Source organism: Pseudonaja textilis, chromosome 1 (genome assembly GCF_049901715.1).
Source record: "Pseudonaja textilis isolate UNSWEBS1 chromosome 1, rPseTex1.2, whole genome shotgun sequence".
NCBI classification, from domain to species: domain Eukaryota; kingdom Metazoa; phylum Chordata; class Lepidosauria; order Squamata; family Elapidae; genus Pseudonaja; species Pseudonaja textilis.
In genome coordinates, this window is record NC_141990.1 from 275,230,931 (window position 1) to 275,252,663 (window position 21,733).

General features: G+C 33.5%; 1 protein-coding gene across 11 annotated transcripts in view; it reads left to right on the top strand.

Annotated features, from left to right (window-relative positions):
• Positions 1-21,733, top strand: part of MEIS2 (Meis homeobox 2) — a 230,196-nt gene that overhangs the window by 146,827 nt on the left and 61,636 nt on the right. For 9 of the 11 annotated variants that reach the window (XM_087921841.1, XM_026710491.2, XM_087921845.1 and 6 more), the window contains one exon: positions 1,236-1,312. In XM_087921841.1, the coding sequence (XP_087777967.1) occupies positions 1,236-1,312 (77 nt within the window). Of the gene's footprint in view, positions 1-1,235; positions 1,313-2,228; positions 2,937-21,733 lie in introns of those variants that run through there. The other 2 variants (XM_087921842.1, XM_087921846.1) reach the window with 2 other exon arrangements.

Below are 21,733 nucleotides of genomic sequence, written 5' to 3' on the forward strand. Positions count from 1 at the left end.
GTATTTTGAGTTTAAGATTGGCCAGGTTCCTATGGTGGTTTCTCTGAAACGTTTTCCTTTGTGATATGCAAAGATAACTGCATACTATACAAATAACTCTAATGTACAATTGTAAGTGGCATCAATATGATAAGGGGTACATAAATAAATTGTAAGAATATACATCTGAAAAGCAGATTTTCCTCCTAGATTGATTGATTTACACATCATATTTTGCCAAGCAAAGTTCCAAACTTTTTGTACCATGAGAATATGATGTAGACACTCTGACCATGCTTTTGTCAATCACAACATATTTATATATAAGGTAAAAGTTGTATGCTAGGGCCTGTGCATATAATTCAGCAGTCCATTTTGCTTAGGAGTGATTTGTATCAAGATCAACATAATCACAGATTATCAAATCCTATCAATGAGTCTTGGCTCTGAAACAGAGTTCTGATCATTTTTGGAGAAGCAATAGTGGAAATTTTGAGTAGTTTGGAGAACTGGCAAGTACCACCTCTGACTGGAGATTTTACAGTATCCTTCCCCTGCCACACACCCCAAGCCATGCCCACAGAACCAGTAGTAAAAAAAATTGAATCCCACTACTGCTCTGAAGCTTATACAAAGTCTAAGTGTCCTTAGGATAGCGGCTGTTTCATGTCTTTGATCTGCTGATTCAGAGACTGGACTTCACAAATTGTGCTTAAGGCTGTTCTGACTTGCTTTGTGATGTATTATTGTTGTTATTAAAAATCATTTGATAGGTGTCACAGGAAGTACCAAGTTAGAGATCCGGGATCTTTGTTATAATATGGTTTGTTTGGTTTTGGCTTAATGTATATGAATCAAGCCACTGTATTTTAAAAAACATGATTTAAAAATAAGTTATACTGTATCAAGTTAGATATCTGTAGTTTAATGAGTAAAGTATATAAACAAAAGCATGCTTGAATACAATATCTGAACCCAGTAATTGGCAGTTGATGTATGGTGCAATTTAAAATATATGTTTTGTATTTTATATATGACATGGATACTGTTTGATTATTGTGCCCATCTGATAATGTTTCACAGGACAGGAAAATTTGAAGAATGATTTAGGTGTGTATGTAATAAGTCATTAGGTGTAAGTGATAAACTGAAGTTATATTAAACCTTCAGGAGTATACACAACAAAGATGCTTTCATTTTTAAAGCATTATCTTTCTTAAGTTCTGATTCATTATTAAAACATTTCTTTTTATTAGCATCCATATCCTTCAGAGGAGCAGAAGAAACAGTTAGCCCAAGACACAGGACTTACAATTCTACAAGTAAACAACTGGTAAGTTACTCTAAAACAATATATTTATTTCCATGGCTAAAATGCTATTCTTTTTTTATTTCTACACCAATACAATTAAATGTCAGGTTTCTCTTAAGCCTGAAACAATACTTACAGAGAGCTAAAGCTAATAGCTATAAATTATCTTTTTAAGATCATTGTCTTTTCAAAGTCTCCAGCAACTGTTCAAATCCTATAAATGTTATTTCATGAGAAAACACCTGAAAAAATGTATAGTTTTGACAGTCTTATGCTATCAATTGTTAAATAGATTTCTTTGTTCAGGAGTTGAATAGAGATTTAGATTTCAGCCTATAAATGATCCTTTATAGCAATATATTCACTTTGATATTTTACATAGGCAAAGAACTTCTACCACTTTTGTTTTTGATATGGTAGTATGTGAACCATCTGTCTTTTGTCTATGGCTTAGTGTATAACTAAGGAGGGTGGTGGTGGTAGAGGATTAAATAAAATGATCACAGTGGCCAAGAAATGATATAGGAATTACTTATCAAAATACTGGCCCAGGTTTTATCAGCAGCTTAATTTTGTTCAGTACATTCTTGGGGTGATGTTCAGATTAATTGAACTGACAGTTCTCTTTCAAAATTCAGGAAAAGTATTTGCACGGATTTCAGACCTTATACAAACTTAATTACATGGAACTCCATTTTATCATTCTAATTCCATGTAGCAGAGGTTGTATTTACAAATGAGAAGTCTCTGCCTTTATTCACAGCTTTCCTTAATATATTTATCAAAGCAGGTTCATTTACAAAGTGCTCTATCTGTGGGATACAGGCAGGCAGACATTAACAAAGCTTTTAGGTTTATCAGGCTCGCTGCCTGATGAGCTACCCGAGGGTCAATTGATTTTGTGGTTCTGTGATTCATTTTTTTCTCATTTTTCTAGGATCACAATGAGAGACATGGTTGGAGAATTAGCCAGTTTGTCTGCCTTATCTGTCAGGCAATTTTTTTTCCCAGGGAAGTCAAGCTACTTAAATTGGCCACAGGAACTGCCGTTATCTGACTTTAATGCACCCTATAGTGTGGATAGCATTTCAATTACACTAGTAACCAAAGCTTAGCTGCAGCCCTTTTCATGCCTAGTGCTGTACAGAAAGTGATGTGCCTACCTACAGAAGCAGAAAATTGAGTTGCCTTGCTTCTGTCAGGGTGATTAATGCAGAAATAAACTGCTAACCTGAAAAGAAAGGGGGAGGGGGGAAAGGAGATTATAGAATACATGGAGTTGAATTCAGTTTAATTCTGTTTTAAAAAATTGAAATGAAGCACATTTAAAATATGCACTTGCATTAAAAAAGAGCACAAAATATAAGCTTTTGTTTTAAAGAAAAAGACATATATGTTTGTTCTGACTGATTCCGTGCCTTAGATTACATAAATGCGAATTTGGACTGTAACCTGAAAATTCGTACTCTGGCAATAAATGCATAATATTTATTTGCAGTCATTTTTAAATTGTTATTATGGTTATAATATTAGATATAATTGTATTTCCAAGACAAATGTGTATTAAAAAGCCTCTTTCTTCAAAGCAAAACAACATTTAAAACCTGTACTTAATTATTGTAATTAAATGTTGATACATCAGCAATCACAGATAAGTATTTTTCTTTGGATGAGGAGAAAGGTGGAGTAATGAAGAAAATTGTAGCTTAATTTGATCATTTTGTTTCTGAAATCATCATGAACTTCTCATTTCTTTGATTCTGAAAATATATCCATGTTAGCTAAGCATTTGACATAGACTTTAGACATAGCTGAGATAAAACCTCCTTTGTGTATGCAAAGCTATTCCAGTCAATGAGTTAAGGAAATCTCAGAAAACTAATGTGTAAGTGATAATATTTTTGAAAAATCATTAACTGTAATCAGGAACTAGTTGGGTAGAGTAAAACCATTATAGTCTTTCTTGTTATATTTTTTATCATCAGAGATACAGGTTTTTTTTAACCTTAGCACCAAAACAGCTATGCCAGAAAATAATTGAATTATTTTATGTTCATGCTTAACAAAAGAAAAAGAACACATTTTTTTTTAATTTAATAAATTTATGTGCTACCCATTTTACTATTAAAGTGATTCTGGGCGGCTTAAATCATATTGATACTGGCTATATTTCCTTGTCAATTTTCATTAGAAATCAGTTTATGATTAATAATTTAACCAAGAGAAGGCATAATTTAACCAAGAGAAGATGGGGGTAAGTTTAGAAAACTTATCTTTGAAATAATGACTTTAATCTGATCATTGAAGTGGCATAATAGTTGTTAAAAATGTAATTGCCTATGCTGCTGCAACCACTTTTTTCAAGGATGTTGCATTGTCATGATTGATACCACAATGGAATGTGGTTTCAAATAGTTACCATGGTGAAATTATGAAGATAAAACATAACAACAGTGTAAGTCCAGGGGCTTTACTACACAAGAGAAGATATGCTATTAGCTCATGAATGACTTAATAACGAGCCATTACCTCTGAGTTTTAAATGCATAGTTTTTCATAAAAAATTTTTTTCCAATAGTTCAACATATAGAAAAGGCATCTACTTTTCATTTAAAAACTCCCTTTATATACAAAAAGCTTCTTCTAGCTATAAGGTTCCATATCTTTCTCATAATATATAGCATTCAAATATTTTTCAGTATGAAAATACATTGTCACAGCCGCTTACAAACTGTCATGTTACTTTCGCGTTTGTTTGCTGTAACTAGGATAGATTTTTATCTTTACAATTTTTTGAATATAAAAGTGAAAATGCATTTAAGTATACTGTACCAACACAATGAAATGCATAGCTTGAAATATGACAAAGACATTAAGACCGGAGTGAATTTTAGATGAGGATAAAAAGGAATTCCTGTGCTGAATTTAAATAGTAAGGCTGTGTATATGTTACATATGTAAATATATCATACATGGGAAGAAAATCCTATATTGGTCATACAAATATAGAAAAATTAGGAAGATAATCCCTGTGGTATCAGTAACTCAATTCATTTTCAGAAAGTGACACTAAGTTAAACTGTTGTGTTACACGTATGAATTAAGTCCTTGAGGAAAACAATAAAAAATGTTAATTAAAATGTCAAATAGAATTTAAATTATGTATGTTTTAGGAAATAGAAAAATACTCATATATTATCTCAATATCCTGATAGGAATGTGAATATCTATTTTTATAGAATAAGAGAATATATGAATTGGCAGGCTTTAGTCCAACATTACATCCTCCCTATTCAGCAGAGGAATCTGCTGGTCCTTTTCTGACATGTAATCATTTAAATTAACGTTCAAAACATCCAATAAGAAAAGCCCAAGACTGTTCCAGGGAGACTGTTGTACTGTTTAACAGCTCTTATTTTCAAATATTTTGTTACACACACCCAAAATCTCATTTTTTTTTATTTTAAGTACTTGCAAGTTCTGCTAATTTAGATTTTGTAAACCATTGTCATATCTGCCCTCAATGTTTCCTATTGCAAGCTAAAGCTAACTGATATGAAAGAATGTTTCTTGCCAGAAATAAAAATCAATGATTAAAAATAATAAAAATATATTTAAATTAATTATTTTAAGTTGAAATAATATTTTAATTTTTTGTTTCAATATTTTGTAAAAACAAGTGGATATAACTTAAAGATATAATCAAGGATATAATTTCTAAGTGAGCGGTTTGTTACTAAAATATTGAGAGCTACAGTAAATTAATGGACCTGTAACTGACTTCCTTCTAAAAACACAGAATTAAAGATTAGTTATGGTGGTTCTCCAAGCACATAATAAAAAAATTCTTTTCCAAACATCCACAGCAATTAGCTGAAGTTGGGATGACTTAACTCCTAATGACTTCACATGTATCTGCTTGATTTGTACTAAGTTCATATTTCAATTTTTAAAATGAAAATTAATGTAAAACAATGACTAATTTCTTCATATTTTGTGTAGGTTTTAAAAATAAAATTATCTCTGAATTCTGAAGAATATGAAATCAGACTGTAGCAAAAAAGGAAAATGCATTCTGACTACAAATTAAAGTCATAGTTTCTTTCTGGAAAATAAATACATTGTGATTTAAATACTTCTACCTTTCCAATTAGTGATTTAAATCATGACTTTTATTTAAATTATATCTGCTTTGATTTCCTGTATTAGTTCATAACTCAAGAATTTATTTAGGCAAATCTCTATCCAGTTAGTCTAATGACTTTTTAATCATAGGCTACTTCAGTATTTCTAAGAGCAAACACAAAGAAACTTCCTTTTGTTCTCTCCTCCTTCTTTCCACCATATAACTCTACCTAGAGAACAGGTTGATCTATGCAGACTGAAGGCTAGGAAAAGAAGATATATTTCACATAATTGGATAGAATATTGTGAGTTTAATACAGTCTGTAATCATGTGTTTCCCTTTGTCTTTTTATCTTCACTCTATGTTACCTGTGCATATATTTTGCTAAACCATATTTTTGGTTTTTCTTTAACATGATGCATTCCTTTATGCCTCGTAAATTTTAGATTATGCCTTAGTATAATGAATAATTCCAGTATTGAATAGTGGTTAAAGTAGAACTAGGACCAGAGTTCCTTACTATTGAAGGTCAGTGTGTAATGTTGGACGTGTGTGTGTGTGTGTGTATCTCCCCTTGAGCTCCTGGGGTAAAACAGCATCACTTTATTTATCTAATAACTAAATAGTAAATAATTAATAGTAAATTGAGGTTCATTTCATAATTTTATTTATTTATTGCCTTTATTAAAACTCCTTTTTTACAATCCTGTAATCCTTTAATCTGGGGTAGAGTCAGAACAGCAGGATGGAGGTGAGCATTTACTGGCCATATGCCCTTCCTGATGCCACATGGAGTTTGCAGCATGTATTTTTTCTTTATGCCATAGGAGAAACCTCTACCTAGGATTGAACTCTTAATCTTCCGAATGGAAGGCAAGCTTCTTCAACCCTAGGCCACCATGCCACACACCTCCATGCCACTCATTATTCACCTTTATTATTTTTACAAATAGCTCAAGGTGGTGAACATACCCAACACACCTGTCTCCTCCTATATTGTTCTCAACAACAACCCTGTGAGATGGGTTGGGCTGAGAGAGAGTGACTGGCTCAGTGTCACCCAGCTGGTTTTCATGGTTAAGGTGGGACTTCAACTCACAGTCTCCCACTTTCTAGCCTAGCACCTTAACCCCCAGACCAAACAAAAAGTATAATTCCTCATGGTGTTAAAGAAAGCATGATTTCTCATGATGTTAAAAACCAAGGCATAGTATATGTTGATAAATTTTTGTCTAATTTGGGGGTAAAAAGAAAAAAAATTGCAAGATTGATGACGAAAAAACTAGTAAGTAAAAATGTTGATTTAATGGGTGCTCATTGTCTCTTGTCTTGCATTCTGGGGTAATAGGAAATAAGTCCATTCCCTTTTCTGTGTGATAACCATTCAGATATCTGAAGACTGGTATCAGATCTTCCCTTAGATGTCTCTTCTTAGGCTAAGCATACACAGATGCTTTAACTGTTCTTTATAGGACTTGATTTTCAGATATTTCACCTTCTTAGTACATTCTCTGAACTTGTTCCAACTAGTCATCTTATTTACCCAATTTTTATAACAGCACATCTCATATATATGACTCTGGGTGACTTACAAACAGATGAAACAGGATAAAATAATCAGACAATACAACAATTAAAAACAATATATTTAGTGACTGGAAGTCTCTTATGGACTCTTTGCAAATGAAATTGTCATTTATGGTTTTGATTATTAGGCATGATAAATTTATAGTTGAGATAATCACATCTGAGAATAACACTCTGTCAAACCTGAGTAATTGTGAGTGTTAAAACTTTTTCAACTATGGTATCCAGAACTACACAAAACATTGCATAAGGGGCATGATTAGATCAGAGTAAAATGGAAAAGTGACATCCTTAATTTGGACCCTTGGCTTCTGTTAATATATCCTAAAATAACATTTGCCTTTTAGCAGCTGCACCATACTGCTGATTATGTTTAATTTGTGCTAAACATGAACAACCATAATTTCTTCACATATACTACAGCCAAACCAGACCTTCCCTACCTCATACTTGTACCATTCATTTTTCCTAACTAAGTGTATAATGTTACATTTCTCTCACTAAATTCCAGCCTATTAATTTTAGCCCATTGCTCAAGACTCCTCTGCCTTTTTTCTAAAGTATTACCTAATGCTGCTAGTTTTATGCAACTTAGCAAATATTCCTAAACACTCTATACCATCATTGATAAGAATGAGACCTTTAGTTCTGTACAAATTAAAATGCAGTTATTAACATTCTGTCTTTGAGTATGATAATACAGGCAATTATGAGACCATCTAATTGTGAGTCAGTTTACTATACCCCATATTTTGCCATGTTATTAAGGAAAAATAGTGAGGAATTCCTACAATTTTTCAGGACTTTGTATTCTCTGATTATGTCCCTGTTTTTTGTACATAGAGGGTGTATAATAGGTCTATCTCAGGGCAATCACAATATGTTTGATATTACTGTATTTAAGAAGGTTCAAGGTCATACATCAAATGAGTAAGGAAGTGTTTGGAAGAAAATAGCATCCAGTTAATTTTTCTATGGAGGCTGATGCTTGGTATAATATATACATATATTCTGTTTTGTTTGTTTTGTTTGTTTTAGAGAGCTATGCATAGTGAATTCTTTAGATTTCTCCTTTTGTTGAAATTCTTTGAGATTGACCCTTCTGTACCCCATTTCACAGAATTTCCAATTTTTTGTGGATAATTTACTCCTTCAAGATTTTATGCTATTACATCTAACCTATTTTCCTCTGGAGTTCATTAAATCCCCTCTTTCAAAGTCCAATTTGATCTGGTTCTTCTCTGTTTCTCCTTTCTGGCTATCACAAATTCAAGAATAATGTAATCACTTCACTCAAGGTACCATTCCCTTCATTTCATCAATTAATTCCTTCCTATTAATGAGGATTATATTCATGATAGTAAGCCTCCTACTTTTAGTATCTACCTCCTGATAAATGAAGCTGTCAACAAGAGAGGACAAGAATTTGTTGGATCTCTGACTCTTAGCTGAGTTGGATTTCCCAGCAGATGTCAATTGAAATAATTGAAATCTCCCATTAACACAGTTGCACACCTTTTTGAAAGACTGGTCAACTAATTCAAAATGGCTTTATCTGTATCTTCTGACTACTGAGACAGTCTGAAATAAATTCCCATGATAATATTAATTTTATTTCTCTTTTTCTTGTGTCTTTCTCTAAATAAATGTATATTTAATTGGCATTATGTTGACAGTTTTCCAATAATAAATGCATCTAAAATGTTCAAATGATGAACAAGCAATTTTTATCTTTACAACTTCAGTATTACTAAAGAGATAAAATTATAGACACCGGGACTAAATATAAATACAAAAAGACCTAGTGTCTTTTTTCTATCTGATGTACTTGGACTTCAATTTGCACAGAATTTTACATCAAAAAATTAAAGTTTTCACATCTTTGATGCAAGTCTTCATATGATTAGGATTTTTTCAAAAACAGTTTATGCTTTTTTTAGATGCACTTTACATGTAGAAAAATCAAATTAGAGTGGCTGAAATTTTCATACATAAAGATTAGCTTCAGTCTCTACTATTTCCAATTAGAGACCTTAAGTATGCATACATGGAAATACAATTTCTTGAGATTTTTAAATATTTCTAAATCATAAGTTGTATTCTGAGAAGGCAGGTTGCCTGACAATTATCTAGCACCTGGGCTCATGGTCCGCCGCCCCCTTTAAGACCTCTCCCTACCCAGCATTGCTGCTCAGCAACAAGCAACTATAAAAAAAACCCAGCAGAAAAGTAGCTAGGTGTGAAGGGTGTTGTTCTTAGAAGGAAAGGGAAGGTAGTTTCTGTTATTCTATATAGACTCATTGGAAGCAGTCTAAGGCTCAAAGATTGTGGAATGCTTCTACTACTAAGAGGAACAGCAATAGATCTAGGAAGTATGTGAGCACTATCCATAGTGTCCTTATGGATGGGTTGCCTAAAGTCCAAGGAGGCTTGTGTTGGCCTTCTTGGGTTTGGGGTCTCCTGAATTTGGAAATTTCTAAAAGTACCTGTGACGTTGTGGGTGGGTGGAAACTGTATTGAAACTTTAAAATTATATGTTTGTATGTCTAGCATATTTTGTCTTTTGAATGGATAACAGATAATATGAAGATGTCATATGTGAATTTCAAAGCATGTCTTGAAGGTGCAGACTATATTCTATACATATAGCTGCAAAAGTGAGGATGAACAGTGTGCTTAAGGACTACTCACTTATCATCTGACAGGCTTCCTGTTTCACTTAATTTTAATTTTTTGTGCTCTACCAGGATAATTCTTTAAGATAAGAGCCACAGAGCAGCATGTGGCTTGGGAACTTCAAAAAACTGTTCCTAATATCGGAGTTTGTAATGCCCCCGCAGGACTGTAGAGGTTAGTGTGTCCAATCTGATCATGGTGAAGACACCCCTCCCCCATTGTAATGGAGAAGAGAGATGCATATATCAATTTTAAAAATAAATCTATGGAACTGGATTTTAGGCTTAGGCTGATTTTGAAATCAGTATTCCAAATATTCTCCTTAAAGATGACTGCTGACATGTTCAAACTTTAATCAGAAGAAGCCCTTCAAAGAGAAACCTAAAAGCTGCAATGTGCTATTAGCTTTTGTCAGGCAGGTTGATTTAAAACAGTGGATTCAGACCCATAGGGAAAAGATAATTTTATCCTAAAATTAATGAGATAGTACTAGACTCTGGCATCCATGCAAACCACACGTGTCTCTACCCTTGTTAGAAGGCAGCATTCTAATATGTTTGCTATCATAAAAAATACCATACCTTGGAATAGCCCTAACTCTACTATTCTCATTCAGACTTCCCTTTGGTAGACGAAAGATCTTCCCTTCAGATATAGTGCAAAACCTATACCATGTACTAGAGAGGCTCAAGACATATTTAAATGAAACGAATTTGTAATTTAAAATAGTCTTAATTATCAATTAATCTAGTCTAATGAGCAAATTTAAACATAGCCTGGAAGCTATAAAGAGAATCAATGAGTATCTTTATCTAAATCATTTATTTCAGCTTGCTTTTTCTTTCTGTAGATCTCCTTGGTTTAAATCAATCTATTCTGATAAGGGTCTCCCCCTCTCTCCCTCCCTCCCTCCCTCTCTCCCCCTATAAATAAGTATAAATTTATTTATCTGTTTTAACTACCGCCCATCTTACCCTGGAGGTCACTCTGGGCAGTTTACAGATATTACAGATATCTCTTTAGGCTGAGTTTTTATCATCTTCCTTCAATATGTGCATATACATATATAAGGCAAACATTTGCTTGCTTCATTTTCTATTACTTCTATATTGCCCACTTCTAATACTTGTGAACAACTCACATCAAACAATATCATTTAAAAGGATTCATAACCTAACAAAACTTTTCTTAATTGCACCACCCAACAGGGATTGTTTAATCCTTTTTGCCTCCAGATGCTTCCCTTTCTATGTCTTTCTGGCAGGCTAACAGGGTGGGGAAAATCTGGCTAGTCAGAGCAAGCTGTTCCACAGAAGGAAAACCTATCACTAAGAAGTCAGAATCACAGGGCTAAAGAAAGGTCATGAGTCATATTAAAGCATGTGATGCATCTTGCTGTAAATATTTCCTTTCTACTAATTACTAGTCAATTAATTTATAAAGCCATATTTAATTTCCTCCTATAATAAAATACAAGTCTCACGAGTGTTTTATTTTGGCTTCTGCTTCCATGTTTGCTTTATTTTTTATGTTCAGTAATTTGTCTTTAAGCATTCATTATTTGTCTGTATGTGTATGTGTCTGCATATACATAGGTTTCCCAAGTATACAAATGAGAAATAGCACATCACACACTTGATTAGGTTTTTGTTGTTGTTTTGTTTTGCTTTTACTTATTATGGTCTATGACAATTGATTCCTTTATTCAGGTAATGAATAAACACTCAACATTGAGTAATCATGCAGAGACTGAACAACCACTTGTGAATGATGTTTTAATTTAGATTCCAGAATTGAGCAAGAGGTTGGTTTCAGCAACCTAAATAGCCTTTCCAACATAATGATCCTATTTCTCTTAAGTACTTATTTAATATGTTGTTTTGAAAACTATATTTAGTATTTAATATTGTCCAATTATAATCTTACTTCATCATTATAACATCTATACTGTTAAATCTTTACTTGTTTAAGGCATAGCTAAATGTGAAGACAGGATTTATCACATTCTCTCAATTTCATATGAGGTTTACCTGAGAATGGGAGTTATGGAGTAGGTAAGATAAAATGCAAAATAGATGAGCCGGCCATGAGCCTCGATGGTGCGGTAGTTAGAGTACCGTACTGCAGGTTACTTCTGCTGACTGTCGGCTGCCTGCAATTTGGCAGTTCAAATCCCACCAGGCTCAAGGCTGACTCAGCCTTCCATCCTTCTGAGGTGGATAAAATGAGGACCCAAAATTTGGGGGGCAATACGGTGGCTCTGCAAACCACTTAGAAAGGGCTGTAAAGCACTATGAAGTGGTGTATAAGTCTAAGTGCTATTGTCATTGCTATCATGGTTTCATCTTCAGTGCTTTTCAACAATATCATTGACATCTTTTGAGCCGATTTTAAGGGGTATAAGAGACTGCAGGTAAAGAGAAATTTCTCTTCTCTCCTGTTCAGCCAATTCTGAATGAGATTCATTCCATGAACAGAAGAGCAATTCAATCCATAGGAAGGAGATGACTGCTTCTATTTCCTTGTTTTGCCAGTTCACCCTTGCCATAAACAATGACCCCTATTAGAAGTTATTTTCCTTCAATTGTTTACATATTCTGATTCTGTGCAAGTGATTTGACAATAATCAGCTTTAAAAGTAAACAAAACAGGAGGATGTAGGAGTCTATCAGCAAGAATGTAATACAAATTCTTACATTCAATTACACTGATGTCTTTTAGATGTGTTACTTGAATATGTAAAAATAGTCTGAAATAGAGTTTCTGCACAGCATTACTGTAAGGTTTGAGTTAGTGCAACTACAAGTTAGTGTAATTCGTGAATAGTTTTTATGAAAATTCTGTAGCTTCTTTGAAGTCAGAGAATCTGTAATATATATTTATATATTAATCAATTTAATCAATTTAACTATAATCCAGCATGAAGCTTCATGGGGTTTTGTTTGAATTTTGCACTTTTTTCAAACCATCTTGGCTGCAATTTTATACAAAGTCATATAATTTCTGCTGCTTTCTCTGGATCTTGGATTTACATGGTTGTGTCACCTTGTAGCATTTAATTGATTATATATAGCAGGACTTTCTTATCTGGGATTTTTCTAGAATTGTCCCTTCCTCTTATCCAAGAGGAATGTAGATTTTTTTTCCTTATACATCAGTATGCAAGATTTGTAGTCTTGCACAATTTTACTTAGCCCCTTTATCTCAATTCCCTGGTAGATTTAGCATTTATTGGAAATTCACTCTACAGAAGTCTTGTTGCAATCAAGAACTTTGTATTATACTGGCATCATGTATTTTATTAAATCCATGTGTTAACTGAATTTTACCCAATTTTCTTTCTATGTTAAATTTTATTTCAAAGAAAACCTTTGGCTTATCTAAGTCTGCCAGATGTCCATTATTTTAAAGGTATCCCTTATTTTAAAAGACTGTCCTTAATACAGAATATAGCACTTTATAAATTATGATAGGTGCCTATTTTTTTAAAAAAAACCAAAGCTTCTCTCATGCTTTATAAAACAAATGTTGCATGTTGTTCTTTCAGTCTCCTTTTAAATGTTTGTTTGGCAACACACATCTCACCAGGCATTCATGTTCAAATGAAAAATATTAAACTCAGTTGGATTTCTTGGCATTCAATCAAAACTTTATGGTTAGAGAGCATAGCTAAAGTCTTCAGCCTACATAAACCATCAGCTTCAGAACAGTTTAACAGAACACATGGAATTACCCAGAAGAAATATTTTGGTAGTCTGTTGCCATAATTTTTGTATTTTTCTTCATATTTGGAAATGATGAAAAGTATTGTGCATAATCTTTATATCATATCTAATTAAATTAATAGGGTTCCCCATCAATAATGTGATAGAAGGAAATATTCAATAGGGTCTTTCTACCAAAGGAATAATATCCATCAACAGAATAGATTCTCTTCTCCCTGCAACCCTCTGTGTTCTCCCAAATGAAATCCATATGTTTGGATGATCTTCCAGAGCACTTTTTGAAGGGGAAATAAAAGGGAAAATTCCATTGCCTAAGCAGAAGTCTAGTCATGTAACATTAGATGTCATTGTTAACTATATTAAATGTAATAGTTGCCATTTCCTTTAACAAGTTTCATTATGTAGTATCATATAATGAATTCTGAACTTATTAATAGTTAATTATTTAATTAATTATTATTAAGCTTTATTTGATCATTTTTAAAAAATGAATACTTGAAATTTTGTAGCATGGTAGCATAGGAAAAGAAGAAGATACCAAAAGCCTAACTAGTCCAACATTTTAGACCAATATTATGTCCTGGAAGGTCACAAGCTGGCACTGAGATTAAAAGCTTTCTTCCATTATATCTCTCTCACAATTATTATGATAGTTGCCTTTTTTTAAAAATGAAGCTTCTCTCACACTCTATAACCAAATTTTGCAGGTTGTCCTTTCAGTCTCTTTTTAAATGTTGATTTGGCAACACAAGACTCACCAGGCCAAACTGACTTTGTATATGTAGATAGTATATAGCCATCAAGACTTGTAGTATTGGTTGCCTTCTGATAGAATCATCCTTCATGATTATTCCTAGTCTTGCTAGTCAAAATGAAATTGGAGGTGCTGTTGAAATTCACAATTGTATTTTACTTCCAATGTATTTGATTTGATTCTATTGATGTTGGTTTCCAGCAGTATCAGCAAACATTGTGATAATGTTAAAAACTGACAAATCTAGGTGAAAACGTTTTTGGTAAGGTTTAGTGTAACCAATGAAATTATTCTAAACTACATTTTTAAGGTGTCTCAAGATTTTGTCATTTTAAATCCCTGCATCCCTGATGTCTTAAGTAATAGTACCAAATATTGTAGATGCAACTTTGTTTATAATTTTTACTATTCCACAATTCACATTCAATTACAAAGCTTTTTTAATAAATAGTAAGGCATCAAATTACAACAAACCACAAGGAAAAAAATTACAAGAAGAAAAGTAGGAATCTATCAGTTAAAACAAATGAAATATTACAGTTAATCTGCTTTGAATTCGTTAATAGAAGGATGACAGAATATATATTAATTTTTAAGTGTAAGAATTTTTTAAAAATGCTGTGCATGCTATGTTGCTGCTCTTGAAGCACTTTGAAATTCCAGAAAAACTGGTTTGGATTGGGTTTCATTGAGAGCAGAATTTGTTTAGACGTGTCCTTTATGTCCCAGGGAAATGAAAATCTGAACCAAATATTCCCAGACCAGATCATCTTGACTATGACCAAATCTAATTCACATTTGAACTCTATTCTATATATTTAGTCATGGATATATTGAATAAATCTTGGATACATTGATTTTCTAAACTTGCTGTTGTGTCTACATTTTGAACTGCTAAGATATTTCCATCTGTTAAATGCATTTATTTTACTGGAATAATTGCATACTGAAGATTTACCTTATTTCCTTTTATTCAGTTATGGATTTATGTATCAATTGCAGTGAGCTTCCCTAGAAACTATTTGCCTCTATATGCAAACAAAAGCAAAACCAAGAAGTATTACTATTTAAACTTCTAGGTTTGTTTGTTTGTTTGTTTCAGATATAGCTTGCCATCTCAAATATATGACTGGGCTGCTCACAATTAAAAAAAATATTAAAACACAAAACAATATATTTATTTAAGAACAATAAAAACATACGAAAACCATGCAACAAAATGTATAGCTAAGATAGCCAAAATACATTTGAACAACAGTTAGATTTATATGACTTATTTGTACTATAGAGTGTAGTTCAAATGATAGCACTGATTTCAGGAAAAATTATCTAGCTGGATAACTGAAATTACACAAGAAAGTTGTTAATTAGATTTTCATCATTCTACTATGTCATTTATGTTCTAGTATATTGGGTTATAATGCTGCTCCTAAGACCAAATTCATGCAAAATCATTGAGAAATTGGTAGCAGCATTTTGACTCAATTATGAATTATTGTCTTTTTTTTCCTGACATGGCTGTGATCTTGAAAAAGCTAGAAAACCAAAAATATTTCTACTGTTTCATAAAGTAGATAAGCAGCATGGGTGTTTCAAAGCCAAAGAGATCAAGGTTTCTTAAAAATGAACAATTATGTCTTAGGCTGTGATTCAGTCTCCAAAACATTCACTACCACATGGTTTGTTGAGGTTTCAACCAATGATCAACTTCATTAATAATTAAGCAAACATAAAGGATAAATTGAATTTGCCCTTAAATATACCATAGGGTATTTTTCACATTCTTTTCTGGTATTCAAATATAAACAATGAATTTTCAGTTACAATACTTGTAATTTTAGATCTTAAGTAGGCTCAAACTTCACAAAGGGCCATGCTGACTACTAATTAACTATACTAGAAGAAGAAGGTTACTACTTGCCAAGACGTAACATAAAATCAAATCCAAATCAAATCAAAACTTTATTGTCAATGCCCAACATTTGTACAATGAAATTGAATGAGCCTCCCTTGGTGCAGCTCACCCACCAAAACACAAAATACATCTCAATAACTCAAGAAATAGAATCCCTAAACCCAAATAAGTAATAACTAGCACACATTCCCATATACCTATATGTATATAACATTATATTATACCAGTATGAACATGTTGCACGTTGCGCTGGCCCTGCAAGTCTATCACATTAAACTTAATTGTGGTGTTATGATGCATTCAGAAGTCTGACAGCCCACGGATAAAAGCTATTTTCTAGCCTATTCGTTCAGCTGGCTATGCTTCTATATCTCCTGCCTGATGGTAGGAGAGTAAAGAATTGCTGACCAGGGTGTGAATCATTCCTGAGGATTTTCCTCACTCACTTTTTCAACATGGCTGCAATATTAGTGTTCCGTGTAGCTAGCTGTAACAATGCTGGCAATTCCTTTTTGCCATCTTTTATGTCACCTAAACATAAGTAAGATAGCAACAACTTGCCTATTCAAGTTGGTATAAGGGCAAGCAGTGAACTCAACGAGAATGATTGCCTTTAAATAAATGCAACACACTTCTGACATTCTTAGCCATCACACTTAACTTGCCTTGACAGAATGTACAGGTGAAACTGAAAAAATTAGAACATCGTGCAAAAGTTCATTTATTTCAGTAATGCAACTTAAAAGGTGAACCTAATATATGAGATAGACTTGTTACATGCAAAGCAAGATAGTTCAAGCTGTGATTTGTCATAATTGAGATGATTATGGCTTACAGCTCATGAAAACCCCAAATCCACAATCTCAGAAAATTAGAATATTGTGAAAAGGTTCAATATTCTAGGCTCAAAGTGTCCCGCTCTAATCAGCTAATTAAGCCATAACACCTGCAAAGGTTTCCTGAGCCTTTAAATGGTCTCTCAGTCTGGTTCAGTAGGAATCACAATCATGGGAAAGACTGCTGACCTGACAGTTGTGCAGAAAACCATCATTGACACCCTCCATAAGGAGGGAAAGCCTCAAAAAGTAATTGCAAAAGAAGCTGGATGTTTCCAAAGTGCTGTATCAAAGCATATTAATAGAAAGTTATGTGGAAGGGGAAAGTGTGGAAGAAAAAGGTGCCGAAGCAGCAGGGATGACCGCAGCCTGGAGAGGATTGTCAGGAAAAGGCCATTCAAAAGTGTTGGGGACTTTCACAAGGAGTGGACCAAGGCCAGATTCAGTGCATCAAGAAGCCACCACACACAGACGGACCCTGGACATGGGCTTCAAATGTCGTATTCCTCTTGTCAAGCCGCTCCTGAACAACAAACAACATCAGAAGTGTCTTATCTGGGCCAAAGAAAAACAGAACTGGTCTGTTGCTCAGTGGTCCAAAGTCCTCTTTTCTGATGAGAGCAACTTTTGCATCTCCTTTGGAAACCAAGGACCCAGAGTCTGGAGGAAGAATGGAGAGGCACACACTTGAGGTCCAGTGTGAAGTTTCCACAGTCTGCTGGTGTTGGTCCACTGTTGGTCCACTGTGCTTCATTAAGTCCAGGGTCAATGCAGCTGTCTACCAGGAGCACTTCATGTTTCCTTCCGCAGGCGAGCTTTATGGGGATGCTGACGTCATTTTCCAGCAGGACTTGGCACCTGCCCACACTGCCAAAAGCACCAAAACCTGGTTCAATGACCATGGGATTACTGTGCTTGATTGGCCAGCAAACTCACCTGACCTGAACCCCATAGAGAATTTTTGGGGCATTGCCAAGAGAAAGATGAGATATTATTTGCATAATATTCTAATTTTTCGAGTTTCAGATCTAGATGACTAGTTAGAAAAAAGTTTACCCAACAACTTACACTGATTTGAAATAGGATCCCAATAAATTCTGATATTGTAATTCACTGATTGTAGGGAGAGGTATTGTATTCTACAGATCCAAGAGATTTTGGGGTATTTATTACAGTGTATCATCATCCCATAATTTGGCAAGAAGTTTACCAAAGTAACAAAAAATATTATAATTTTGCTGTGGAATGTTATTTATTACCTAAACTATCACTGCTATTTTGGCGTAAATGCCAAGTAGTGAAGTTTTTGTTATTAAAAAATTGACCAAAATGGTCTGCATTTACATAAAGTTAGTCTACCAAGCAGGACATATTTACATCCCCTTGTAAATATATTATTGTGTATTTTTGACATTAGATGTATAGACATTTTGAGTGGGAAAGTCACAAAACGTTCTAAAGGTATGTAAAACTTCATTGAATGATAGCTACAGCGGGGAGAGTGCTTCATTGGCTTGGACTTTCATTTCCTGTGTTTCATTTTGAGTTTATTGAATAAAGCATTTTTCAGAACTTTGACAATGTTACACTTTCTACTGCTACTGATTATACATTACAGCTCGGGCTTGCTGGTTTATCCCAACCTTGTAAGAAGGTTGCCTTATTTTCTGAGATTTTATTTAAAATATGTTTGGCACGTGTGTGTGTTTGTGTGCGCATGCGCGCATGCGCGCACACACAGACACAGACACACACACACATGAGATATTTAATTAGCCATGTATTTCCAAACTTACCTTATCTTCCGATATCACTTCTGTGAGTTAAATGCACACTGGCCTTTTGAATAGCAAACTTCCTTGAAACATTTTAAAAAAGCAATAAAGTTTGAATAAGGATAGAATAGATTCACACACTAGCCTTTTGCCTCTTAAGAATTGTTTTTAAGTCTAGCACTGTTTTGAACTGAAACAAAAAATCAGCTTAATGAATTCTTGATCTTAAAAAAACTGCTATAAAATATCTCCTTAATGAATTTTTAATCTTAAAAAAGCATCAAAATCCTGTTGTTTTATTTTTAGACTCAATATGCTGTAAATAATAACAATACATGATTTTACTGAAAATGTTAATCCAGTTTTTATAGTAGGCAAACCCTTTGTTTTTATTTTAAAAAGATTCCTTATATTTTATAGTTCCAGAATACATTATTACCATTTGTTTTTTAATTTCTTCATAAATTATGAGGCTTTTTTCAGATTTTCTCATGTTTTAATACATCTCCCTTTTAAATTCCTGTTCCTTTTAAATATATTAAACTGCAGTTCCAATAGCTTTCTGTCCTTATCACTTGGGAATTAATAGAGTTATAATGCAGCATATCTGAAAAGTACCAGGCTAGGAAAGGTTGTGCTGATCCAATCAAGCAATTACTGATATATTTACAATTATATCTTATATAAATAGCTTGAAAAACTGGGTTAAAAATAGTAAATTATTATTACAAACCTTGTTTGTGCTTTGAATTAACTAGTGTCTTAAGGTGAGTTGTTTTCAGTTTTAGCACATCGTTTCCTTTGAAAATGAAAGTTTGAAATTATAGTTCCAGTAAGATAAGACACCTGAACTCTTTAATTCATCGATTAATATTTGTATTTAGAATGAGCTTGGAGTTCTCTTTGATGGACTTCTTCACAGTCCAACAGAGGCTACAATTGACACCTGGCCTTGGACCAGCTCACACTAATGGAGACACTTTCCACCATCATTACCCCTCTTTATGGAGGAATTTAGGGAGATGGAGTGACTGTAAAGTTGTCTAGAGCACCCCTGGAAATCAAATAGCAGTGCACCAGGAGGCTCTTTACATAGCTGTGTGTTGTACAGCAGTTGTGCTCTTTCCTGAGCCAAGAAGTTCTACTTTCTGTCACTCCTGACCAAGTTACCTCCTAAATAGATTACTATATAACACTATATGGGGCTGTCCTTGAGCATTAGGAAGTTAGTGAATATAAAATGCAGTGGTATGTGAACTCCTTGAACAGAGCACATTACATGTCTCTTCCAGAAGCCACATTGGCTTCTGGGTACAAATCAAGGTATTAGTATCTATAAAGTTCAACATGGCTTGGGACCAGGGAGACTGCCTCTCCCCAGTTATCCCATTAGGTCTAGCGGCAGAGACATGTTATATATAGGTCCTGTCTATTAAGGAATCGTTTATTTATTTATTTATTTATAAAAAACTATTGGCCATCCATCTTATCACAAAGTAATTCTGGATGGCTTACAATCATATGCCATGTAATGGGATCCCGGGAAAATATTTTCTGCCATTATACCTACCTTTTGGGAAACCATTTCCCAAAAAATTAAATTGGCACCTAACCTTTTGACATTTGGGAGGGCTTGAAGACTGGGCTCTGACATCATGCCTGAGGGTCTGGCAGTAGTGATGATCCTTGGCAATGGCTGTATCAAAGGGGTGTATGATTTATATTCACTAGCTGACTGTGATTATGTTTTATGAATGTTTAATCTAAGTTTTAGGATAGCCACATGCTATTGTGTTAATTTTTTTTACTGTTTTTTTTCTGTTTTGTTCTTTGTTATGAGCCACCCAAAGTCACAGTTAGATCAATAACATCAACAAACAAACAAACAAGCAAGCAAACAGCTATCTTCTATCAAATGTGATTAATTTTCAGAGGTTTTGCTTAATTTTCAATGAGCAAAAGAGGAATATTAGTCTCAGATATGGGTGGGATTTGTTTGGCTACCATCCAAATGGTGACATTTTGTCACAAGATTGCTTTAAGTGCACCACTTGATAGTTTTTAAAAATCCTTTTGGATTTTGAATTGCTTTAATTTTTGCCCCTTTGTGAGATGGTGGACATATTTTTAAATTGCCTGCATTTATAAATTATTTATAAATAAACTTTTAAATGTGAGAAATTGAAAATGGCATACTACAAATATTCACAGTAGCTTATTTTTTGTTTTGTAAAAGAAACAAAGTAGCTTATTCTTTATTTTCCAAAATTATTTATATATTGATCTTAGAAAAATAATACCTTTTCCAGCAATAACCATGTTCAGTGTACACTTTTGATAACATATATATATTGATAATATAATATATTTCATTCTACCAATGTCTATTGAGGCAAAAGTATATTGGTTTTCTGTGACTTGACTAGGAAGGAATTGGAAATGCATTCTGTATGGCTTATCTGTATTAAAAAAGAGATATATACGTAAAACTCTCTTGAAAGTTTCTGGTCATATTAGCACTAACTGGCTCTTTCTGGAATAACAATATAATATAAATTGATATTGTATTATATAAATAACTTTTTGTAAGGAAATCTTCCTCTTTTTCTCCCATACCTACATAATATATTCTTGTGGTGCAAATAAAATAAAGTAATCTATTCTATCTACACCCATAGAAATGGTAAAAGTACCAAATGTAAAAAGTTATTCCTTAAATTCAGTCATAGAATGTGTTATCACTTACCTATGTTCTGAAATGTACTCCCTGTTGCATTCAGTGAATGCCTGGCTTCTGATGTTAAATAAGAATAATCAAAGATGATTTGTGGGACAGTCTTTTGACAAAAGCTGTAATCTAAGATGCTGCAACTTTTACTGTTTTTCTGATCATTACCTTTTGGTATGATAGAAGTATTGCTTTTAGTCAGCTATATTCTGTGGAATTCTTCATTCCCTATAACCATTATTCCACTCATAATAAAGTATCCTATCAGTTTGCTATAAGAGAAATATAGACATTCACTAAATTACAGCATTGTGTCCTTT